The 19,891-nt window shown below is 42.6% G+C and overlaps 1 protein-coding gene across 1 annotated transcript in view; it reads right to left on the bottom strand.

The window, feature by feature from the left end:
* The window catches only part of LRRC38 (leucine rich repeat containing 38), a 43,536-nt gene extending 25,437 nt beyond the window's left edge, over positions 1 to 18,099 (bottom strand). Inside the window, exon 1 of the mRNA XM_031962830.1 lies at positions 17,293 to 18,099. Within this exon, the coding sequence (XP_031818690.1) occupies positions 17,293 to 17,935 (643 nt within the window). The 5' untranslated portion in view covers positions 17,936 to 18,099. The remainder of the gene's footprint in view (positions 1 to 17,292) is intronic.
* Between the last annotated feature and the right edge of the window lie 1,792 nt (positions 18,100 to 19,891).

Genomic DNA, 19,891 nt, shown 5'->3' with positions numbered 1-19,891 from the left:
TTCCTCCCTCCCTTCACTTGTTTCCTTCCTTCTTTTCTTCCCTCTCTCCTTCCTCCCTCCCTCCTTGCCTCCTTCCTCCCTTCCTCTTTCCCTCCCTCTCTCCCTCCTCCCCTTCCTCTTTCCTTCCCTCCCTCCCTCCCTCCTCTCCTCCCTCTTTCCTTCCCTCCCTCCCTCCCTCTCTCCCTCCTTCCTCCCCTCCCTCTTTCCTTCCCTCCCCCCATCCCCCTTCCTTTCTTTCCCTTCCCTCCCTCCCTCCCTCTCTCCCTTCCTTCCTTCCTCCTTTCTTCTTTTCTTCCTTCCTTTTTTCCTTCCTGTGTTTACATCTCTAGATGAAGCCCTAGTAGGACTGAACACTGACTCTGGCAAAAGAAGCCTCATGTTTGGTCCCACCTCTGACACTTCCTGTGTGATAAGTCACTTAACATCTCTGAAATAGTTTATGGTTCTAGGAAATGAGTAAGCTAGAGGCTTATTAGACTAGAAGCTTCTGAGATCTCTTTAACCCCTGTATCTATGATCCTGAGATCCAATGGCCTGAGATAAATCCCCTGCTCCTCTCTGAGCCACAGTCTCTTTTTCTGTAATAGAGAGATCTGAAGTTCTTGCCTTTAAAGGGTCTCTTCAGCTCTAAACTCCCTTCTCTAGGTCCCAAAACAGATCTTCCTCCCCTTAGGGAAGAGAGGACTTATTTTTGCTTTCAACAGTTCCTCATCTACTTTGGTCTTTCTTGATCAAGGTGAAGTTCATTCTAATTCAAGGCAAAAACTGTTTCCTTTCTGTCTCTGCATCTCCAAAGCCCAGCACAACACACACTGAACAAATTCACAAAAGCATCTACATGTTCAAGACCCAATGCTCAAAGCTAGGAATATAAAGCTGAAAAAAAAAAAGGCATGGCCCCTGCCCTCAGGAAGCTTACATCTACTGGGGTACCATACCAGAGCTTACAACACCAGTAAGTGTAAGAAAAATGCTTATCGTGTCTATATTTGAGCTAAGGCCCAAAGGCTGGGTTATTAAAGGGGAACAAGAGTTTAAGAAATTACTCTTCTGCTCTGGCATTCGATAGCATATTGGGGGGGGAAGGGAAAGGATTCAAATCAGAGATTAAGGACATTGGCTAAGGTATAGTTCACATCACTTAGCCAGTAAAGATCTAGAGAAATCATATGATTTAGGCCTGACTGGGGACTCTGTTGAATACAGTCAGATAATCTGAATTTGAATTATGACTCTGCTCCTCACTATCTCTATGAACTTGGTCAGGTCCCTCCCTCAGTTTCCTCATCTGTAAAATAAGATCCCTTCCAATCTTAATTCCAATATTCCTCCTCTTATTCCCTTCAATCTCGGATCATGAAGAGCCCCTCCTTTTTGCCAAATAGAACCCCTTCCCCTATGGCCTCAGTTCCAGTCCTTCTAAATCCCATGACCCAATTCTCTTCTTTCTCATGCATCTTTGATTTTCCCTTTCTACTGGCTCTTTTTGCTTAACCTCCAAATAGGCCCTATATCTTTTCTTTAAAAAAATCCTTCCTTTCATCCTCCTTTAGTCAATGCCCCCAAATTAATCAATCATTAAATATTCACAGTTAAGCAGGTAACAGAGAGATAAAAATGAAATAGCTCTGTCTTTGAGAAACTTTTCTTTCTATTTCTAGAAGATACGGTAGAAAGTGTTTAAGGACTCATTAAATATTTTTTGACCAACTGATTGAGTCTATCAGAGAGGTGTATGTAAATAAATATGTGTAAACAGCTGTACAAAATCATACAGTTAAATTAGGAAGGGGATCCATCTGAATGGAATTGAGTGTAAACAGGAGATTAGGAAAGATTCTCACTCTAGATTTCTCCTTGCTTACTGCTAAATTGGATTGAGAGGAGTCTACACCTGCTACTTCCTTTTCTCATCACCCCCTGACTTCTAATCTGCCTTCTGTCACCACATTGCTCTACTAAAATGCTCCCTCCAGGAACTAATAGTTTTATTGGCTAGATCCAATGGCTGCTTTCTTGTCTTATCCTTCAGGACTTGTCCACAGCTCTTGACAGTTCATTTTCTGGATAACCCCAACTTCCCTTCTATGATGTCATACTCAGGTCTAAATCTGTGGTCTCTTTTCTCCCACCCTACACACAGGGGTTCTCTTGGTCTTCTCTTTCTTTTCAGCATTTTCTCCCTTGGCGATCTCATATCCTTCTATGATTCAATGATCACTTCCATATGGATGGTTCCCAAGTCTATAATCTAACTCCAATATCTCCTCTGAACTCTATTCCTTTATCTCTATATGTGTACTGAACACCTGTACCTGGACAGCATCTTGAACCCAACATATCCCAAAATGAATTTACTCCCCCCCAAAATCTTCCCTTAACATGTCTGTTCCCACTGATAGCCCCACTATCTTGTCTCTGAATTACTGGGGAACAGTCTTTGATGTCTTGCTTTTGCTCACTCCTGCACCAGCACTTGCCAAATCTTGTCAATTCTGCATTTGACATGTTTCTTCCATCTGGCCCCTCCTTTCCACTAACATTTCACCTAGCCTAGTTCAAGATCTCACCCTTTATCTCTTGTAGGCTTAGATATTATTGTTGCTACTCTTTAAGAAATTTTTATCAAGTACTTTCCAAAGTCATAATTAAGAACTTTTGTACCTAGACTCAGAACCACAAATCATGCTTAAGGCAAAGGCCTTCAGTTAAGTGGGTTGTGAGGGCCAACATCCCAAGACAGGGAAGACAAGAGTCCCAAGACATTTATTTGAAGCTGCTGAAGGGAGGTGGATGGTGAATAGAGGGAGCATGAGCTGAAGGGAAGAAAAAGCAGGGAAGGGGAGTACCTCATCCTAGCCCACCATCTGTAGACATCCTGTTTTCAGCTTCATGGATCAAGATGACCCTCCCAGGATAAACAGATCACTTCTAGTCTTGTGATTATGCTGCCAACTCAAATCTTGGATGTCACCTCTCTCAGCCACCTTTCGCATAACTGGAGGAGAAATGTCTCCATTTGGATGTATGAGTGTTACAGAACATCTTGCAGAGTGGATTCTTTTTCCCTCTGAGACAGAGGACAGGAGAGTATCAGTCGATTTTACTCTGCTAGACACTAAGGATACAAAGAAAAGATGAGAATCATCAATAGAAGTTGCAGAGACAAATGTCAGGAAAGGCTTCCTAACAATATTGCTGTTCATTTGTTCAGTCGTGTCCAACTCTTCATGACCTCATGGACCATGTGCACCAAGCCCTTCTATCTTCTACTATCTCCTAAGATCTGTCCAAGAGCATATTCATCTTGCCTTTAATCTTCCCAAACATCATGATCTTTTCCAATTAGTACCATCTTCTCATTATGTGGCCAGAGTATTTAAGCTTCAGCTCCAGTATTTCACCTTTAAGTGAATACCCTGAATTGATTTTTACAACATTGATCAATCTGGCCTCCTTGTTGATCAAGGGAATCTCAAAAGTCTTCTCAGTGCCACAATTTGAAAGCACTGATTTGGTTGGATTTAGACTTCCTTATAGTCCAAATCTCATAGTCATATGTTTCCACTGGGAAAAACTATGGCTTTGACAGATGGATCTTTGTCAGAAAAGTGATATTTCTGCTTTTTAGTATGCTGTCCGGATTTGCCATAGTTTTTTCAAGAAGCAAGTGGGTCTTTTAATTTCATGGCTGCAGTCACTGTCTGCAGTGATCTTTAAGCCCAAGAATATAAAATCTGAAAGTGCTTCCATTTCTTCTCTATTTGCCAGGAAGTAATGGGACTAGTGGAGTGAATGGATTGCCTCTCATTAGAGATCTTCATACAAATGCCAGATGATCAATGGTAAGCTACTTTGTAGTGATAGTTTTTTCTCAGGTAGGAGCTAGTCTCAATAATCAGTCACCTAAGCATTTGTTATATATATATATATATATATATATATATATATACATATATTTCCTCTCCAGAAGTAATTTCTGTCCTAAAGGAAAATATACTCCTTTAATTGTGTATGAACTATGTACACACACAAGATGAACTGGGGTTATCTAAGAGGGAAGGCACTAAGATTAAGGAGAACTGGAAAGATTTCTTTTAGAAAGTGGGATTTAGATTTGAAAAACTCCAGGAAAATCAAGAGATGGAGATGAGGAAGGAGAGAATTCCAAGCATGGGTGCCAACCAGAGAAAATGTCCACAGCTGAAAGTGGTAATGTCTTATGTAATATCTATTCCAGTCAGTCTGGAATAGCAAGGAAGGCACTTAATTATAGAGTAATGGTGAGGAGTAACTTGCAATAAGACTGGAAAGGTAGAAGGTATCAAGCTATGAAGGGCTTTAAAAACAAAGAGGGAATTTTACATTTTATCCTGGAGATAACAGGAGCCACTGGAATTTATTGAATAGAAAAGAGGAGGAAAATGATGTGATATGGTCAGGACTGTTTTAGGAAAATTAGTTTGAAAGCTGAGTAGAGGATGGATGACTGGTTGGAAGAGACTTGTGGCAGGGAAATCATCCAGTAAACTACTCTAATAGTATAGGGATGAGATAATAAGAGCCCAAACCAGTAGCAGTCTCTTAGGAGATAAGGGAACATATACTAGAAATACTGTGAAAATATGATACAACTTGATCTAATTGGAAATGGGGGAGGGTGAGAGGGAATAAGGGATTCAGGATGACACCTGGGTTGTGAGCCTGAGTGACTGGGAAAACAGTGGTATCCATGTCAGTAATAGGGAAATTCTGTTTTTTGGAATTGTTGAGTTTAAGATATCAATATCCATTAAAAGCCCTTCCAACTGTGAAATTCTGTGATAATAAATTAATTGAACTTAGTACCTCTAAAAGGGAAAAAAATAAGCAAACCCAAGCAGCCAATGGCAAGGGATGAGAAAGATAACTTTGTCATGTTCTTAACTCCCAAAAGCCATTGCTATGGAAAAGACATAACCTCAGACCTAGAGTCTACTGTCATCCCCAAACTTTGGGAAACAATCCTTGACATATCAATTGTTGCATGGCATCATCCATTAAGCACCAACTTCAATGGTAGCCAATGCTAGCTATATTGTTGTTAATTCATTTTTCAGTCACATCCGGCTCTTTGGGACTTCCTTTGGGACTTTCTTGGCAAAGATACTGGAGTGATTTGACATTTCCTTCTTCAGCTTATTTGATAGGTGAGGAAACTGAGGCAAATAAGTTTAAATTTGCTTGGGGTCATATAACTAGTAAGTGTCTGAGGCAGGGGTTTGAACTCAGGAAGATGAGTTTTCCTGACTCTAGGCCTGGCACTCTATCCACTGCACCATTCAATTGCCTCAGCTATATTATAGCATTCCTTTAGGATATTGTTATTCAAAGATAGTGGTTTTGGTCCCGGGAAAAGCCCCACATTTAGTCATTGTTTGGTCCTGCTCAACTTAGATTGAATGTAAAGAACAACCATTTCTATTTTGGTCAGAAATCCTGAGGATCTTCCCCTCCCAAACTTATTTATTTATGTTTTTTGACTTAGTGAAAGAGAAACTTCTTTGCCTTAATTGCTATCTTGGGCCATTGAGAGGTTAAGTGGATTGCCTACAGTATGTTTTGGAGGCAGAATTTGAATCCAGGACTCCCTGATTCTGAGACTGACCTCTCCATTAAAGGACAAGTCCTTTGTTTATATTAAAGAGGAGAGAATTGACCTTTAGGAAAATATGCACATAAAAATTTACATGCAAAGCAGCATGTTATGATGTAGGTAATGCTATGTCAAAGGCAATTAGGTGGTGCTGTAATTCATGGAGCTCCAGGGCCGAAGTCACAAAGTCTCATCTACCTGAGTTTGCCTCAGTTTCCTCATCTGCAAAATGGGTTAGAAAGAGAAAAATGGCAAATCACTCCAGTATCACTGCCAAGAAAACCCCAAATAGGGTCACTGGGAGTCAGTCTTATATTTCTTTTGGTTAGACCAGGAATTGAGTTTTAGTGGAATAATTGTTGTTGTTGTTGAGTGATTTCAGCTGTAAATGACTCTTTGTGACCCTATTTGAAAAGAAAATAGTCTCTCTGCCCTCTATGTCTATCACCTCTATATTGGGAGGTGACCAGCTTGTTTCAACTTGAATCCTCTAGAATTGTGATTGGTCATTTCTCTTATCAGAGTTCCCAAGTCTTTCAAAGCTGTTTCACTTTACAATATTGTTGTCTTAAACAAACTGTCCTCCTGGTTCTGTTCACGTCAACCTGCTTCAGCTCATACAAATCTTCCCAGTTTTCTCTGAAACTTTCCTCTTCATCATTTCTTAAAGCACAATAGAATGCGATCAGAAACATATAATATAACTAGTATGGGCCTAAGTTTTATTAACTTCTTGTACTTCTGTTTCTTCATCCATAAAATAAGGGAGTTAGACTAGATTAGTGGTATTAAACTCCAATAGCTATAGATCCCTAGACTGACTTAGAAAACTACAAATTATATTTTGTACTGTATTTTTATTTATTTTGTTAAACATTTCTCTATTACATTTTAATGTGTTTTGGGCAACAATAGGGAGTTTTATGTGGCCTACAAGCAGTTTGTTTGACACATGACCTCAAAGGTTTCTTCCGGGTCTCCTAGTATGGTACTATCAGGAAGACCTACTCTAAACAAATGTTGGGGACCTAGATGACCTCATATCAATCAATGTTGTAATTTTAATCATATTCAACTATTCATGACTCCATCGGGATTTTCTTGCCATTTTCTTCTCCAACTCATTCTATAGACAGGGAACCTGAAGCAAACGGGATGAAGTGATTTGTCCAGTGTCACGCATGTATTATTTGTCTGAGACCAGATTTAAACTCAGATCTTCCTGACTTCAGGCTCTGTGTTCTATCCAATGTGCCAATAAACTTCCAGTAAGTGCAGGCATTGTACTATATTTTGAGCTCTCAATGACAAAAATGAAACAGTCTCTGCCCTCAGAGAGCTTGTATTCCATTGGGAACAGCAAAACATACAGATGGTGGAAAGGATTCTTTTTTGAGTAGGGACTGGTCTAGATCAGGGCATTTTAAATTCTTTTGATACCTTGATCTTCTTGGGCAGTGTAAAGAAATTCTTAGGCTTCTTCTCAGAATAAGATTTTTATAATTGAAAGAAATACTAAATTGAAGTTAGAAATTGGTGAAAATAAAGATGGAGTTTTCCCACCAAAATTCATAGACTCCCCTAAAAGAACATAGGAAAGAGAGCAGGAAAGATTTCCCTTAGAGGATGGGGGAAGGTGCTAAACTTTGAAAAAAGCAAGGGATACTAAGAGGCAGAAAGGGGAAGAATGCTGATTGCTGAGTCAGAAAATCTGGGTTCAAATCTTAACTCTCACACTATCTCTCTGCTCTTGGATAAATCATTTAAACTCTCAGGGTCTCAGTGTTCTTCTCTGTAATGAAGGGAGTTGAACTAAATGGCTCCTGAGGTCCCTTCCATTCCTAAATGCATAAAACCATGAGTAAGTCTAAATAAAGAGAGGAAGAAGTGTATTCTAGGCATTCCATGTCTAGATGGTCCCTGAATCTCTTCTAGATCGAAATCTTTGATGATCTCTTTGGTCTGTTCAAAAATGAGTAACATCTATAGTCATCCCCACAAAGGGACAAAGGAAATCCCAGGGCAGGATCCCTGAGATAACAAACAAACCGAAGAAAAGACCAAGAATGGAAAGAGTACACCACAGAAACAAGCTGTAATTAAGAATTACATTAAAAATGCATTAGCTGTTAGAATACAAACAGATGCTCAGAGAGTCACAAGAAGGTCTAAGAGAGATTGAAAATAGCAACAGAGACCTCACCCAACCCCTATCAAGAAATGGCCATCTACTTTTGACAGAAAGGAACTCCGGGAGCTCTCCATGGTGCTGTTGGCTGCTTCCTTTAGGACTCCACATAAGCCAGAATGGGTCAAAGAAAGGGCCAAATAATACAGTTGGCTTTGCTAATATAAACACAATCCTTGTTTTTTCATACTTTCCAATTGAGCTTCTGAGAATGTTGGACTTCAGCAAAAAGGAATGTGCTTGGAGTGAGAAAGACTTGAATTTCAATTCCTAGATAATTGCAAGCTATGTGACTTTGAGCAAGTCACTTGACTGCTCTCAGCCTGAGTTACCTCATCTATAAAATGGGAATAATGATAGCCCCCATGTCTTAGGGTTGTTTTTAGAATTAAGTAAGATAGTTGGTACTATATAAATATTTATTATTATTACTATTATTATTATTATTGTAGAGAAGAATTGTTAAAATAAATTGCAGATTGACATTGGTAAAGGAAGCATTTAGCTGAGAATTTTCTACATTGATAAAATCATAGATCTGGTCTAAAAAAAGATTAAATGAAAATATATACGTAAAGCACTCTGCAACCTTAAAATATTACACAAAAGTTGTTATAATAATAAATTATATCATCATCATCATCACCACCATCATTATATATTGTTTCTTCTAATAGAATGATATATTGTATATCCTTATATATTATTTTTTCTAATAGAATGCAAGCTTCTTAAGGGTAGGAATGTTTCATTTTTTGTCTTTGTATCCCCAAAGCTCAGCATTCTGTCTGGTATGCAATAAGAGCTTAATAAATGCTTATAGATTAGTAGAAATTATAGATCTCAGGATTGGAAGGAATTTTTAGAGGTCATCTAATCCAATACCATCATTATCTTTAAAGTTTTATTGATGTCTCCAAGTAAAGAGGGATCCTGTTGCCCCAACCTACCGGGTCAGTAGGGAAAGTTATCAAAATCCAAGCTCCTTGAATAGGAGAGGGGAAGTTCCTATACAATGATGAGTTCCTACACACCCTTAGGACCCAATCTTCTAAACAGGAGACGGGGACGTTCTTTCTGGTCAATAGTGAGCTTCTAGAGAGTTCAGCCTTTTAAAGAGAGAAGGGCGAATTCTTGGATCATTATCCTCATAAGGAGTCTGATGTTCCCACTGTCCACCAAGGACTAAAGCCTAGACTTTGTCCTCTACTACTATCATGAGTTAGATAGTGGGGGTTCGATGGGAAGAGGTCAATCTCTTTTGCAACCTCAAATTGCACCTCCTTGAGGTTAGTGCAAATCTAAGGCTTGAGACAGTGGGCCATCTCTTTAATTTAAACCCCATGGTAGCTAATAAGTTTAGGGTTCCATATAACATTCTTTAGGGATGTATGTGAAAAGTGGGATTTACCAAAGAAATTATGTATATTGTTTATGAGTCTATCCAAGTCCTTTATGCATTTTTATGTATCTTCAGAAAAAAGTAAGGACTGTCCCGAACCCCATATTCAGAACTGTGTCGCAGTCAACTCAAAATGACCCCCCAAGAGCCAATTGTCAAATTTTAACATGAACATTTGCATCTTAGAATCAGCAAATGCTACAAACCCCATTTGATTTGCTGCTTTGTTGATTTTCTAGGGTTGATAAAGTGATGGAATAAAATGTTAATATTGAATATTAAACTTGAAAGTATGGTTTGCAGACATCTTTTTTGAGAGCTGGTATTAAACATTTACGTGCCACTGTCACTAAGGACTGTTAGTTCGAGTGCCCATCTGGAAACCAAGAACCCTTTTTATTCATTTATTTTATTGTTATTTATTTATAAATCACTTAGCTTATTTATTTATTTACTTAATATCTCTCTGTCTTTCTCTCTACCTTTTACTCTCCCTCCTCCCCATACACACACAGACACACAGACACACAGACACACACACACACAAATGCTATTATGACAATCTGGACATATGAGATCTGTCTCTACCTCTGACTGCCTGTCTCACCTTCTTGGGTCATTTAATGGATAAGGACATCACATCTGAAGAGGTTAGGCATCTTGTCTAATGTCACAGAGCTATTAGGTAGCTAAGTTGAGATTCAAACTCAAATTCAACACTTTTTTCATTGACAGTATGTCAACATGATTTTGGAGTCAGAATCCTGAGTTCTAATTCTCATTCTTCTGCTTACTACCTCATTTCCCTCAGATAACCCACATAAGCTCTCTTTGATTTAGTTTCCTCTCCTGTAATGACAAGCTGGACTAATAACCTTGGAGGTCCTTCCAGCTTTCCAGCTTTGAGCCAGTGACCCCTCCCGGATCATCATCGTAAAAGGTCCTCTTCAGGTCCAGTATCCACAAAGTTCAGCTTCTGTCCCTTCCTCCTGACCTTCCAAGCAAACACATCTAGCTTGCCCAAGGTTGTCCTGTTTCACACATCTCCTTATCATTATGCACTGTGATCTCTCGACACTGGAGTTGCTAGTGTGCTGAAGAAGAGTGTCTCCAACCCTAAGACCTTTCTTTTTATACATGTGCTTTCTGGGCCCGATGTGAGCTGTGCTAATTGGGCAGCTTTGCTGACATTATCAAAACATTCAGTTCCAAATCAACAAAGCAGGACCCCTATGTGTAGAGGCTTTCCCTTCTGTTCCGAGGAAAAATAGAGAGAAATAGAAAGAAAGAATATATAAAGAATGGTAGCCATAGCATTTGGAGGCCCTGATTTCAGAGGAAGCCAGGGACTCTTCATTACTCCTCCTTCAAGTCAACAAAATCCAGTTTTGAGAATCAAGTTAGAAGGATCCTTTAACTCGTTTCTTCAACTAAGAAACTGAGGCTTAGGAATGTGAATCCACTTGCCTTGAGAAGCATGCATAACAGGACCAGGCCCTCAGGCTATGAGTACAGTGTTCTTTTCAGCATATCATTTTATGGGCAAGGGATATAACACTGGTCCTGGAGTTAGCAGAACCTGAGTTCAAATCCAGCCTCGGAGACTTAATACTTACTAGTTGTGTGACCCGGGCAAGTCAATTAACTCCAAATGTGTAAATAAAACAAAAAAGTAAAGGCAAAAGAAAGGACCTGATTGTTTTTCATGTAGGAAATATTTTTTTTAGTCCCAGTTCTGCCAATAAGCTGCTGAATGTGTTTGGACAAGTTCTGGAATGCAAACGCTAAGAGGGTAGGGAACAGTTTAATGGAATTCTCTCTGAGTAGTACAACGAGCTCCATGAAAAATTGGGGGGGGGGTAGGCAATCAGGGGTAAGTGACTTGCCCAGGGTCCATAGCTAGTAATATTAAGTGTCTGAGGCCAGACTTGAACTCAGGTCCTGTGCCACCTAGCTAATGAGAGATTTTTAAAGTGCTATGTTACATGCATGTTACATGTTACATGTATTACATCTGAAGAGGAGTTCTCTAGAGGCCAGCCCATTTGGGGCTCTGAAACTGGATGTGGGGGTCACAAAATTATGATTTGCCTTCAGTGTTTGACTTGTATACCTATTCTGATATACCTATTTACCCAAGGTCAGGTAAAAATTTCTTGGGGGAAAGGAGGTCACAAATGGAGAAAGCATTGGTCTAGAGGAAGCAGTTTACAAGAAGCTGAAGTTTATGAAAGGAAATTTTGAACCAGGAGAGGGATGGGACAGAGTTGGTCATAAATGCTTAAGGACAGCTCCTCCCCATTGCATGTGGTGGATGGTTGGGAGGAAGGGGGACTTGATGACATTTTTCTTTTTATCTGTAAAGGCAACGGTGGCTGGGGATCCACAGCAGGATAGATAAGAAGAGGCACACGCTGACAGATTTCAACTGATCTGGCAAATAGGGTGAGCTCGGGCCCCAGGGCAGAAGGGGCAGGCTGGGACAGGGGTGGGGGGAATAATCACACAAAATTACAAAGTAATGTTGGATGGGAAAGAGGAAGGGAGACTCAGAAATGTCTCAGGGCTCCCTCTGGAGAAGGCATTTGCCACTTTAAGCTTAGCAAATCTGACTAAATTGCTCTTAGGTGCCATCTTAGCTATTAAGATAATAAGTTTTCAGCTGGAAAGGACCTAAGAGGTCAACTAGTCTCTATCATTTTCATTTCAGAGATGGAAAGAGCAAGTTCTGGAGAATTTAAGTGCTTTATTCAAGGACCCACAGGCATTAATAATCACCCACCAATATTTCCTTTTTTTTTTTTTCAACCAGGACCTATGAGTTCTCGGGGGCAGGGAATTTGGGATGAGGAAACTCCTTTCATCAATGACCAGCATCTTCTCTGAGGCTTAGTCTTAGAGAGTTCCCGGGAGTGTTGAGAAAGAAATTTCTCATTCAAGGTCACAACAGTATATGTCAGAAGTGGGGTATCCTGCCTCCAAGACTGGTTATCAAATTTCTATAACACTCTTAAAGTTTGCAAAGTGCTTTATATAAATGATCTCATTTAATCTTCACAGAGAGCTATGAAGTAATGCTAATATTATCCTCATTTTATAGATGAGAAAACTAGAACTGAGAGAGGGTTAATGACTTGTGTAGGGGGACAGACTGCTAAGTGTGAGGCAGAATTTGAATGCAGGGTTTCTGGGCTCTATTCATTCAGCTCCGATCCTCGGATGCTAAATTTGGTACCTTTTTTTTCCACTGACCCACACGGCTTCCCAGAATGGTAGAGAATAAAGAACAATAATAGATAGAATAGAGATGGGGCAAAGAACCAGTGGGGGTGTTTGCAGCCCCCTCCCCTGAACTGCCCAGACTATAATATGGAGGCTTAGCTCCCATTCTCTGATCAGAAATCTGGGATCAGAAGGAACTTTAGAAATTGATCATTAAGTCCCCCCTGCTCTTTACTGAGGAAGAAGCAAAGCACAAAGAAGGTCCCAAAGCTAAAGTTGAAGAAAGGACTAGCACCCAGACTCCTCTGCTCCCTAAGCCAGGGTTTGTTTCCCTGCTCTGGGAAAGGGCTGAGGAGATGGGAAACTCAGATCCTCTGGCATGGGCCCCATTGCCCCTGATCAAGGACCCTGCCATTACTTAGATCAGGAATCATCAGCTTTGATTTTCCTTCTTTTCCCTGTCTCCTTTGTTCACTCTTCTTGGCTAGGAGTGCCTTATCACATGGGTGACTGCACAGGGAATCTTACCTGGCAGGCGGGTAAACACATTTTGCAAACCAACAGGAGCCATCAAGGTCATGGGAAGAGAACTGTCTCCATCCTCTCTGCTCCCATTTTAATAACTAAGATGGCACTCTTCCCCCATTTATTTAGACTTCCTTCTAGCAAGACCACACACACAGTCTGGATTCTCCTTTCCTTTCCCCCACCCATACTGGCTTCCTCAGTATTCTAGAACCCCTGCTTCGGAACCCCTGTTCTCTGGAAGTCAAGATCTCTCCCCTGTGGGATGGGGATCCATCAAACCTGATGCTGAGTGATTCATGCAGGAGTGAGAGGAAATAAGGATTGAAGAGAGAGACTGGATCTGTTGTTTACTGGTATAGGGATCTCCCAGATGAGGAAATTCTCTTTATCAGTGAAGGGCAGCACCTCAGAAACTTCTGCTCCCACAGAGGTGCCTTGAGCCCTCAGAGGCTTGCACGGGATCATATGTGATGCTCCATACCACAGAGGCAGGACCTCAGCCCAGATTTTCTGGCTTCCAGGACAGCTCCTTATCTCACCACACTGTCTAGGCCATGAGAATGAGAACAGCCTAGAACAGTAAAGGTGGAAGGGACTGCCTAGTCCAAACCGCAGAGAAAGCCACACATTTGGACATCAAGGTCTGCTGCTGACTCACTCTGTGACTTTGGCTATGTCATAACATCTTCAACTTCCCCACCACCAAAATGGCTGTTGTAAAATGATCCCTAAGGTCCCTTTATGCCCTAGATTTGATCTAGCTATGATCCATGCTCAGCAATTGAAAGTAAACAAAAACTCATTATATAAATAGATAAATATTATCTAAATATAGATTATGGATCTATTGGGAGAGATAAACACATATGGCTATGTTGATCAGTCATGTTGGACTCTTTTATGACCCTGTTTGGGGTCCTTGGCAAAGACACTAGAGTGATTTTCCATTTCCTTTTCCAGTTCATTTTACAGATGAGGAAACTGAGGCAAGTAGAGTAAAGTGAGTTGCTCAGTTAGTCACATGACTAATATCAAATTCAGGTCTCCCTGATTCCAGGCCTGGTGTTCTATCCACTGTGTCACTCAGGTGTTCACAAAATAGGTTCGAGGCAAGTGAGGGCAGTGGTAGCTAGAGTGGAAGTGGAGGAATCAGGAAAAGTCTTATGTACATGGTGATATGTGACTGAATCTGAAAGGAAGCAAATCCTTGAAGACAGGAGGAGAGAATAAGCAGAAGGGAGATGATTATAGTCTGTGCCCAGAGATAGAAATCATTCATGAGGAACAGTCATATGGGAGGATTGGAAAGTCTATGTGGAGTGGAGTAACATGGACTAAATCTGGAAGTAAGCTAGAGGTCAGACTGTGAGGAGCTCTGAATGCCAAGTCTAATTTGTGGACAAATCAATATGTGGCCTATGAAACACATATGGCACAATATTTGAGAAACTCTATTAATAGTGAACATATAAGATAAAGATAAGGACTTATACAACTTGGGGGGAGAAATGTTGGAGAGCCGCTTGGTCTATATAGCTTGCTGTCCTATAGCAACCAGAGAAAGAGAAAGACTAATACTTAGGAGTGGAAGAACAAATGGAGAAGGACCTGAATGCTTGGAGAAGGATCAAGAAAGTAGGGTGTTACATCAGTTCTGACTTAGTTCTCTGACCACTGAACAAGCTCCCTAAGCCTATGCTATGGCAAACTACTCTAGTATCTTTGCCAAGAAAATCCCAAATGAAAATTAGATCTGATTGAACAACAGGGATCATTTGACAAATGAGGAAACTGAGGTTCAAAAAGGGAAAGGTTTTGCCCTAAGTCACACGACTTGAATCTCGAAACTTAAACCCAGTGCTTGTCCTCCAATATTATGCCCTTTTTCCAGTGGAGCTTCTTACCAAAGCTTAAGGTTGGAGTTTACCTACCAAACTTCAGATATTATCTGGCTCCCTTATAAAGGAAGTCTGGTTCCCTCCAATCCTTGAGTAGTCTTTGTTTATTAGGTATTATACTGGAAATTAGTGGGCAGGTGAGTAGTACAGTGAATAGAAGGTTGAAGTTAGAGTCAGAAAGACGCATATTTCAGAGTTTAAATCTGGCTTCAGATATTTACTATCTGTGTGACCCCGAGTAATCCTATTTGCCTCAGTTTCCTCATCTGTAAAATGAGCCTGAGAAGGAAATGGCAAACCATTCCAAAATCTCTATCAAAAAAAACAAAAACCAAAAAACCAAATCGGGTCATGAAGATTTGGACATGACTGAAAAATAACAGCAACAATTGGAAATATCAGTGGATATTGCTGCTTAGATCTAGAACAGAACTTGCAGACCAACTGTCTATTCTTCAAGGAGAAGACTCCAATGTCAACTGCTCGCCAGTCACTGAGGTGCCCTACCCTCCATCCAGGGGAACCTTAAAGGACCATTCGAATTGGACTGAATGTTATGAGACATTTTTAGGCTCTGGATTCTTTACAAAATACTAATGTGTCATGGATGGGATTTCGTCTGTTACGGACAGTCAGTTTATAAATCAGTTAGGTCTGAAGATTGCCTGAGGCTCACAAATCAAGCAACTTCCCACTGTCATCCAGCTAAGAAACAGAAGCAGAATCTGAATTCCACTCCTAGTGTTGTCTCCGCTGAGCTTCACTGCTTCAGCTCTTTATCATATCTTCACATTCTTTCCTATATTCTAGCTGCTAGTACCCATGACTTATCCTTCCCAGTAGACTATACATTTCATAAGGGAAGGGACCGCCTTCTTTTCTTTGTGTTACTCTTGTTCATATAACTGGGAGCTCGGAATTTATCCACATGGGAATTCTCTCCACTTCGGGAAAGCACACCTGATCTATAAAGACTCAGATAAAATAACTTATTTGTGATATCAGAGACAGGATTTGAATCCAGTTCTACCTTATCCAGGACTCTTATCTCTTATATCAGTGATTCTCAAACTTTTGTTCTCTGTATTTTTATACAATTAAAAAAATTGAGGAGCTGTTCAGAGAGTTTTTGTTTATGTTTTTATTTATCAAATTAGAAAAAAAACTGATTTTGAATTTGTAGACCATATTTTGTGAGCCAGTGCCCCATACTCTGCTGCCTCTCAGGAGGAGAGAAGGAAGGAGGGAAGACCGACCCCTGATTGAGTGTCCTGTCCACACTGGACAGCACTAAGAAGATTACAAAGGGAAAACCAGAGCTTCCTATGCTGTGGGCACTACTCACCAGAAGCCTGCCTTGGACCCACATGATCACAGGATTCTGCACTGAACCTTAGGGATTATCTAGACATCAGCCAAGTTCTAGTGTATATAGGGATCTTAAGGATCATTTAGGGACAGATAGGTGACACAGTACCCTACCCGCAATCAGGAAGACATCTCTCTGAGTTCAAATCTTCATTCAGACACTAGCTGTGTAAGTCCAGGCAGATCACTTCATTGTTTGCCTCAGTTTCCCCATTTGTAAAATGAGTTGAAGAAGAAAATGGCAAACAGACTCGTATCTTTGTCAAGAAAATTCCAAATGGAGTCCTTGAGAATTAGATCTGATTGATCAACAACAGGGATCATTCGACAAGTGAGGAAACTGAGTCTCAGAGAGGGAAAGTTTTTTGCCCAAAGTTATACAGCTTGAATCTTGAGGCTCTCAACCCCAGTGTCCTTTCTCTACCATCATGCCCTTTTCCCAGTGGAGCTTCTTAGTAACCAAACTTCAGGTGCTGTCTGGCTCCCTTATGAAGGAAGTCTCTTTCCTTCAGATCTTAGAGTCAATCCCATACACATCAAAGGTAAAGTACCTGCTACATAGTAAGTCAAAAGTCACCTATAAAGATCCTACTGTGTCCTCAGCACTGGGAATCCAAGGAAAGACAAATGCCCGTCTCTTTGTCCTGAAGAGTTCACTAATGGGCCCGTTAACATGCTAACAGCTCTGCACAAACAAGCTTTGTGTAGGAGAAAAGGGAACAGTATTGGAGAAGAAGGTTTGAGGAAAGGAGGACTGGGAAAAGCTTCTGATAGAAAGGAGGGGGCTTTACTGAGCCTGAAGGAAGCCAGAATGCAGAGATAAAGAAGGAGAGAGTGCCAGTGAAAACGCCCAGAGTGGGAGCGGGAGGGTCTAGGAAGGAACAGTGAGGAGGCAAGGAGGCCGGGGTCACCCGAATGCGCGCTGTCTTGAATTGGATCTCCCGCGGCAGTTCGCACTAGCTCCCAGCTCCGCAAAGCCGGCACGGCTTAGCTTCCCTCTCCGCCGCCCTCCCACCCCTCCCCTCCCCCACGGCCCCGCTCCCTCGCTCACCCTTGGGCAGCTTGGACGCGTTGTCCTGCAGCCAGGAGAAGAGCTGGGCGAACCCGCAGTCGCAAAGCCACGGGTTACCGTCCAGGCGCAGGGTCCGAAGGGAGGGCAGGGCGGCCAGGGCGGCCACGTTGAGGCTCCGGAGGTCGTTATCGTTGAGCTCCAGCACCTGGAGCGACTCCAGGCTCTCGAAGGCGGCCTCGTCCACGCCGGCCAGCCGGTTGTTGGCCAGGCTGAGCTTGAGCAGCTTCCCGGCCGAGCGAAAGGTGCCGGCGGCCAGCTCGGTCAGGTTGTTGTAGCTCAGGTCCAGGAAGATGAGCTTGGCGGAGCCGCTGAAGGCCCCCTCCTGCAGCGAGCTCAGAGAGTTGTTTCGGAAGTCCAGGTAGACCAGGTCGCCGTAGAAGATGAAGAAGTCAGCCGGGATGGCCTCGATGCGGTTGTCGGCCACCAGCAGCTTCCGCACGTCCAGGGGGAAGGCGCTCGGCACGCTGGGCAGCCCTCGGGCCCGGCAGTCCACCGTATGGGAGTCCGCGCACACACAGCCCGCCGGGCACGCGTGGCCCCGAGGTGCAGACAGCAGGCAGGAAAGGAGGCAGAGGGCGGCGGCGGGCAGCAGGGACGGCGGGGAGCCCGGGGGCGGCCCCATCCTGGACCCGAGCTCCTGGAGGGCTGCGGGAGATCCGGGGCCGGCCCCAAGGCCGGGACCGCTCTCTCCAGGTTAGGAGAAGAACATCTGGCCTCCGCCGAAGGAGCGCACCGTGTCTGTGCGCGCTTCTCTGTGTGCGTGCGCCTCGGTGTGTGCGTGCGCCCTGTGTGCGCGGCGCGTGGGCTGGGTGGCCGGGTGTGCGCGTGTGTGCTTCCCTGGGTGCGTCCGTCTGGGTGCCAGCGCGCCCGGGGGTATCCAGAGATCACATATCCCTGAAGCTCAAATAGCCGGCGGCTGGGGAAGGAGGAGCGGGCGGGAAGGGGGTGGGGAGCGCAGGGAGGATGAAGAGCAGAGAAGGAGAAAGGGAGAGAGGAGAGGAGGGAGGGAACTGCCAGACGAGAATTCGCCGGGCTGCGGGGAGGGAGGATCGGGTCAGGAGAGACAAGAGGGATAAGGGGACTGCGTTATACCAGTGGATTTGAGGAGCTGCTCACACCCCCCCCAGGGCTGATTTCGAGGAGGGTGAAATTAAACCTGCCCCTGGGATTTGCTCATCCGCTCTCTGGGAATAAATGGGGATTCTGGGGATGGAACCCGGGCATCTTCCGAGGGACCCTCCAAGAGCTGAACAATAGTTTCTGGAGCTCCTTCCTTCCCCTTCTCCCCCCTCCCCAGAGTTCTGCGCCTGTAGCAGCGCTCCGATGTGACTGGATCCGGGAGGACAAAGAGGCTGGAGGGGTGGGGTGGCGGCGGCGAATGGTAGTTGTCGCGATTGGGCTGAACTGAGTCCAGGAATCTTGAATCCCGGATCTGCCACCTACTACCTGTTTGACCTTGGGCAAATAAATTCATCTCTCGGACCCTCGGTTTCCTTCTCTGTCAAGTGAGGAAGTTGAATTAGATGCCTCCATATCTCTCTCTTTGCAGCTCTTCTCATTAGAATAAGCTCCTTTAAGGGACAGAACTTGGTTTTGTCTTCTTCAAATTCAATATAATACAAATACAATACAGTCAAGATTTATTGAGTGCCGGGGCAGCTAAGTGGTGCAGTAGGTGGAGCACCAGCCCTGAAGTCAGGAGGATCTGAATTCAAATTTGCTCTCAGACACTTAGTTATGTGACCCTGGGCAAGTCACTTAACCCCAATTGCCTCAGGAAAAAAAATGGAGTGCCTACTCTGTGCCGGGTAAGCTCTAGAGATACCAAAAGAGGCAAAAGACAGTCTCTTCTTGAAGGCAGAGTCTTCAAGAAGCTATGTATTTAAGACTATATATATATATATATATATATATATATATATGTATGTATATATACTTAGTCTACAATCTTTTTACATCTATTTTAGACTATCTTTTATAGTCTAAAGGGGGAGACAATGTGAACAGAAATATACAAAGCAAGCTATTTACAGGATAAATAGGAAATAATTAACAGGAGGAAGGCACTGGAATTAAAGGGGATAGGGGAAGGCTTCTTGGAGAGGTGAAATTGTTTATCTTTTGTTTTAGAAGAGAACCAATGACATCGCAGGTGACATCTTGACTTTGAGTGAATTGTTTTTGAATGAGGCAGTTACACAAAATTGTCAGCTTCACTCTCTCTTCTAGAGTCAAAAGTCAATGTCAAGATTCTGTGGATGACCTTGGCATCTTCAATGTATGATCAAGTTCTAAGTGCTCCATAGGAAGGCATTGAAACAACTGGCTCTCATCCATCTATTCCACCCGAAAGTCTTCATTCACTTGAGGTAGAAATACCCCTAAGTCGCCAACAGGTTTCAGGCCTGTCAATTATCATCAGTCTGATTTAACCTGTCTGCAAAGATGGGAGTGGCTACAAATGCTATGACTTCTTGGAGCCACAGATGAAAAATGGTGATGGGAGGGATACCAAAGTGGATGAACAAGTCCATAAAGGGCTCCTATCAGAAGCACCAGTCCTCCTTAAACACCCCAT

The sequence above is a fragment of the Sarcophilus harrisii genome, chromosome 3 (assembly GCF_902635505.1).
Source record: "Sarcophilus harrisii chromosome 3, mSarHar1.11, whole genome shotgun sequence".
NCBI lineage: Eukaryota > Metazoa > Chordata > Mammalia > Dasyuromorphia > Dasyuridae > Sarcophilus > Sarcophilus harrisii.
Note: the sequence above shows the minus strand (reverse complement) of the source record. Positions and strands in the feature narration are given on the sequence as shown.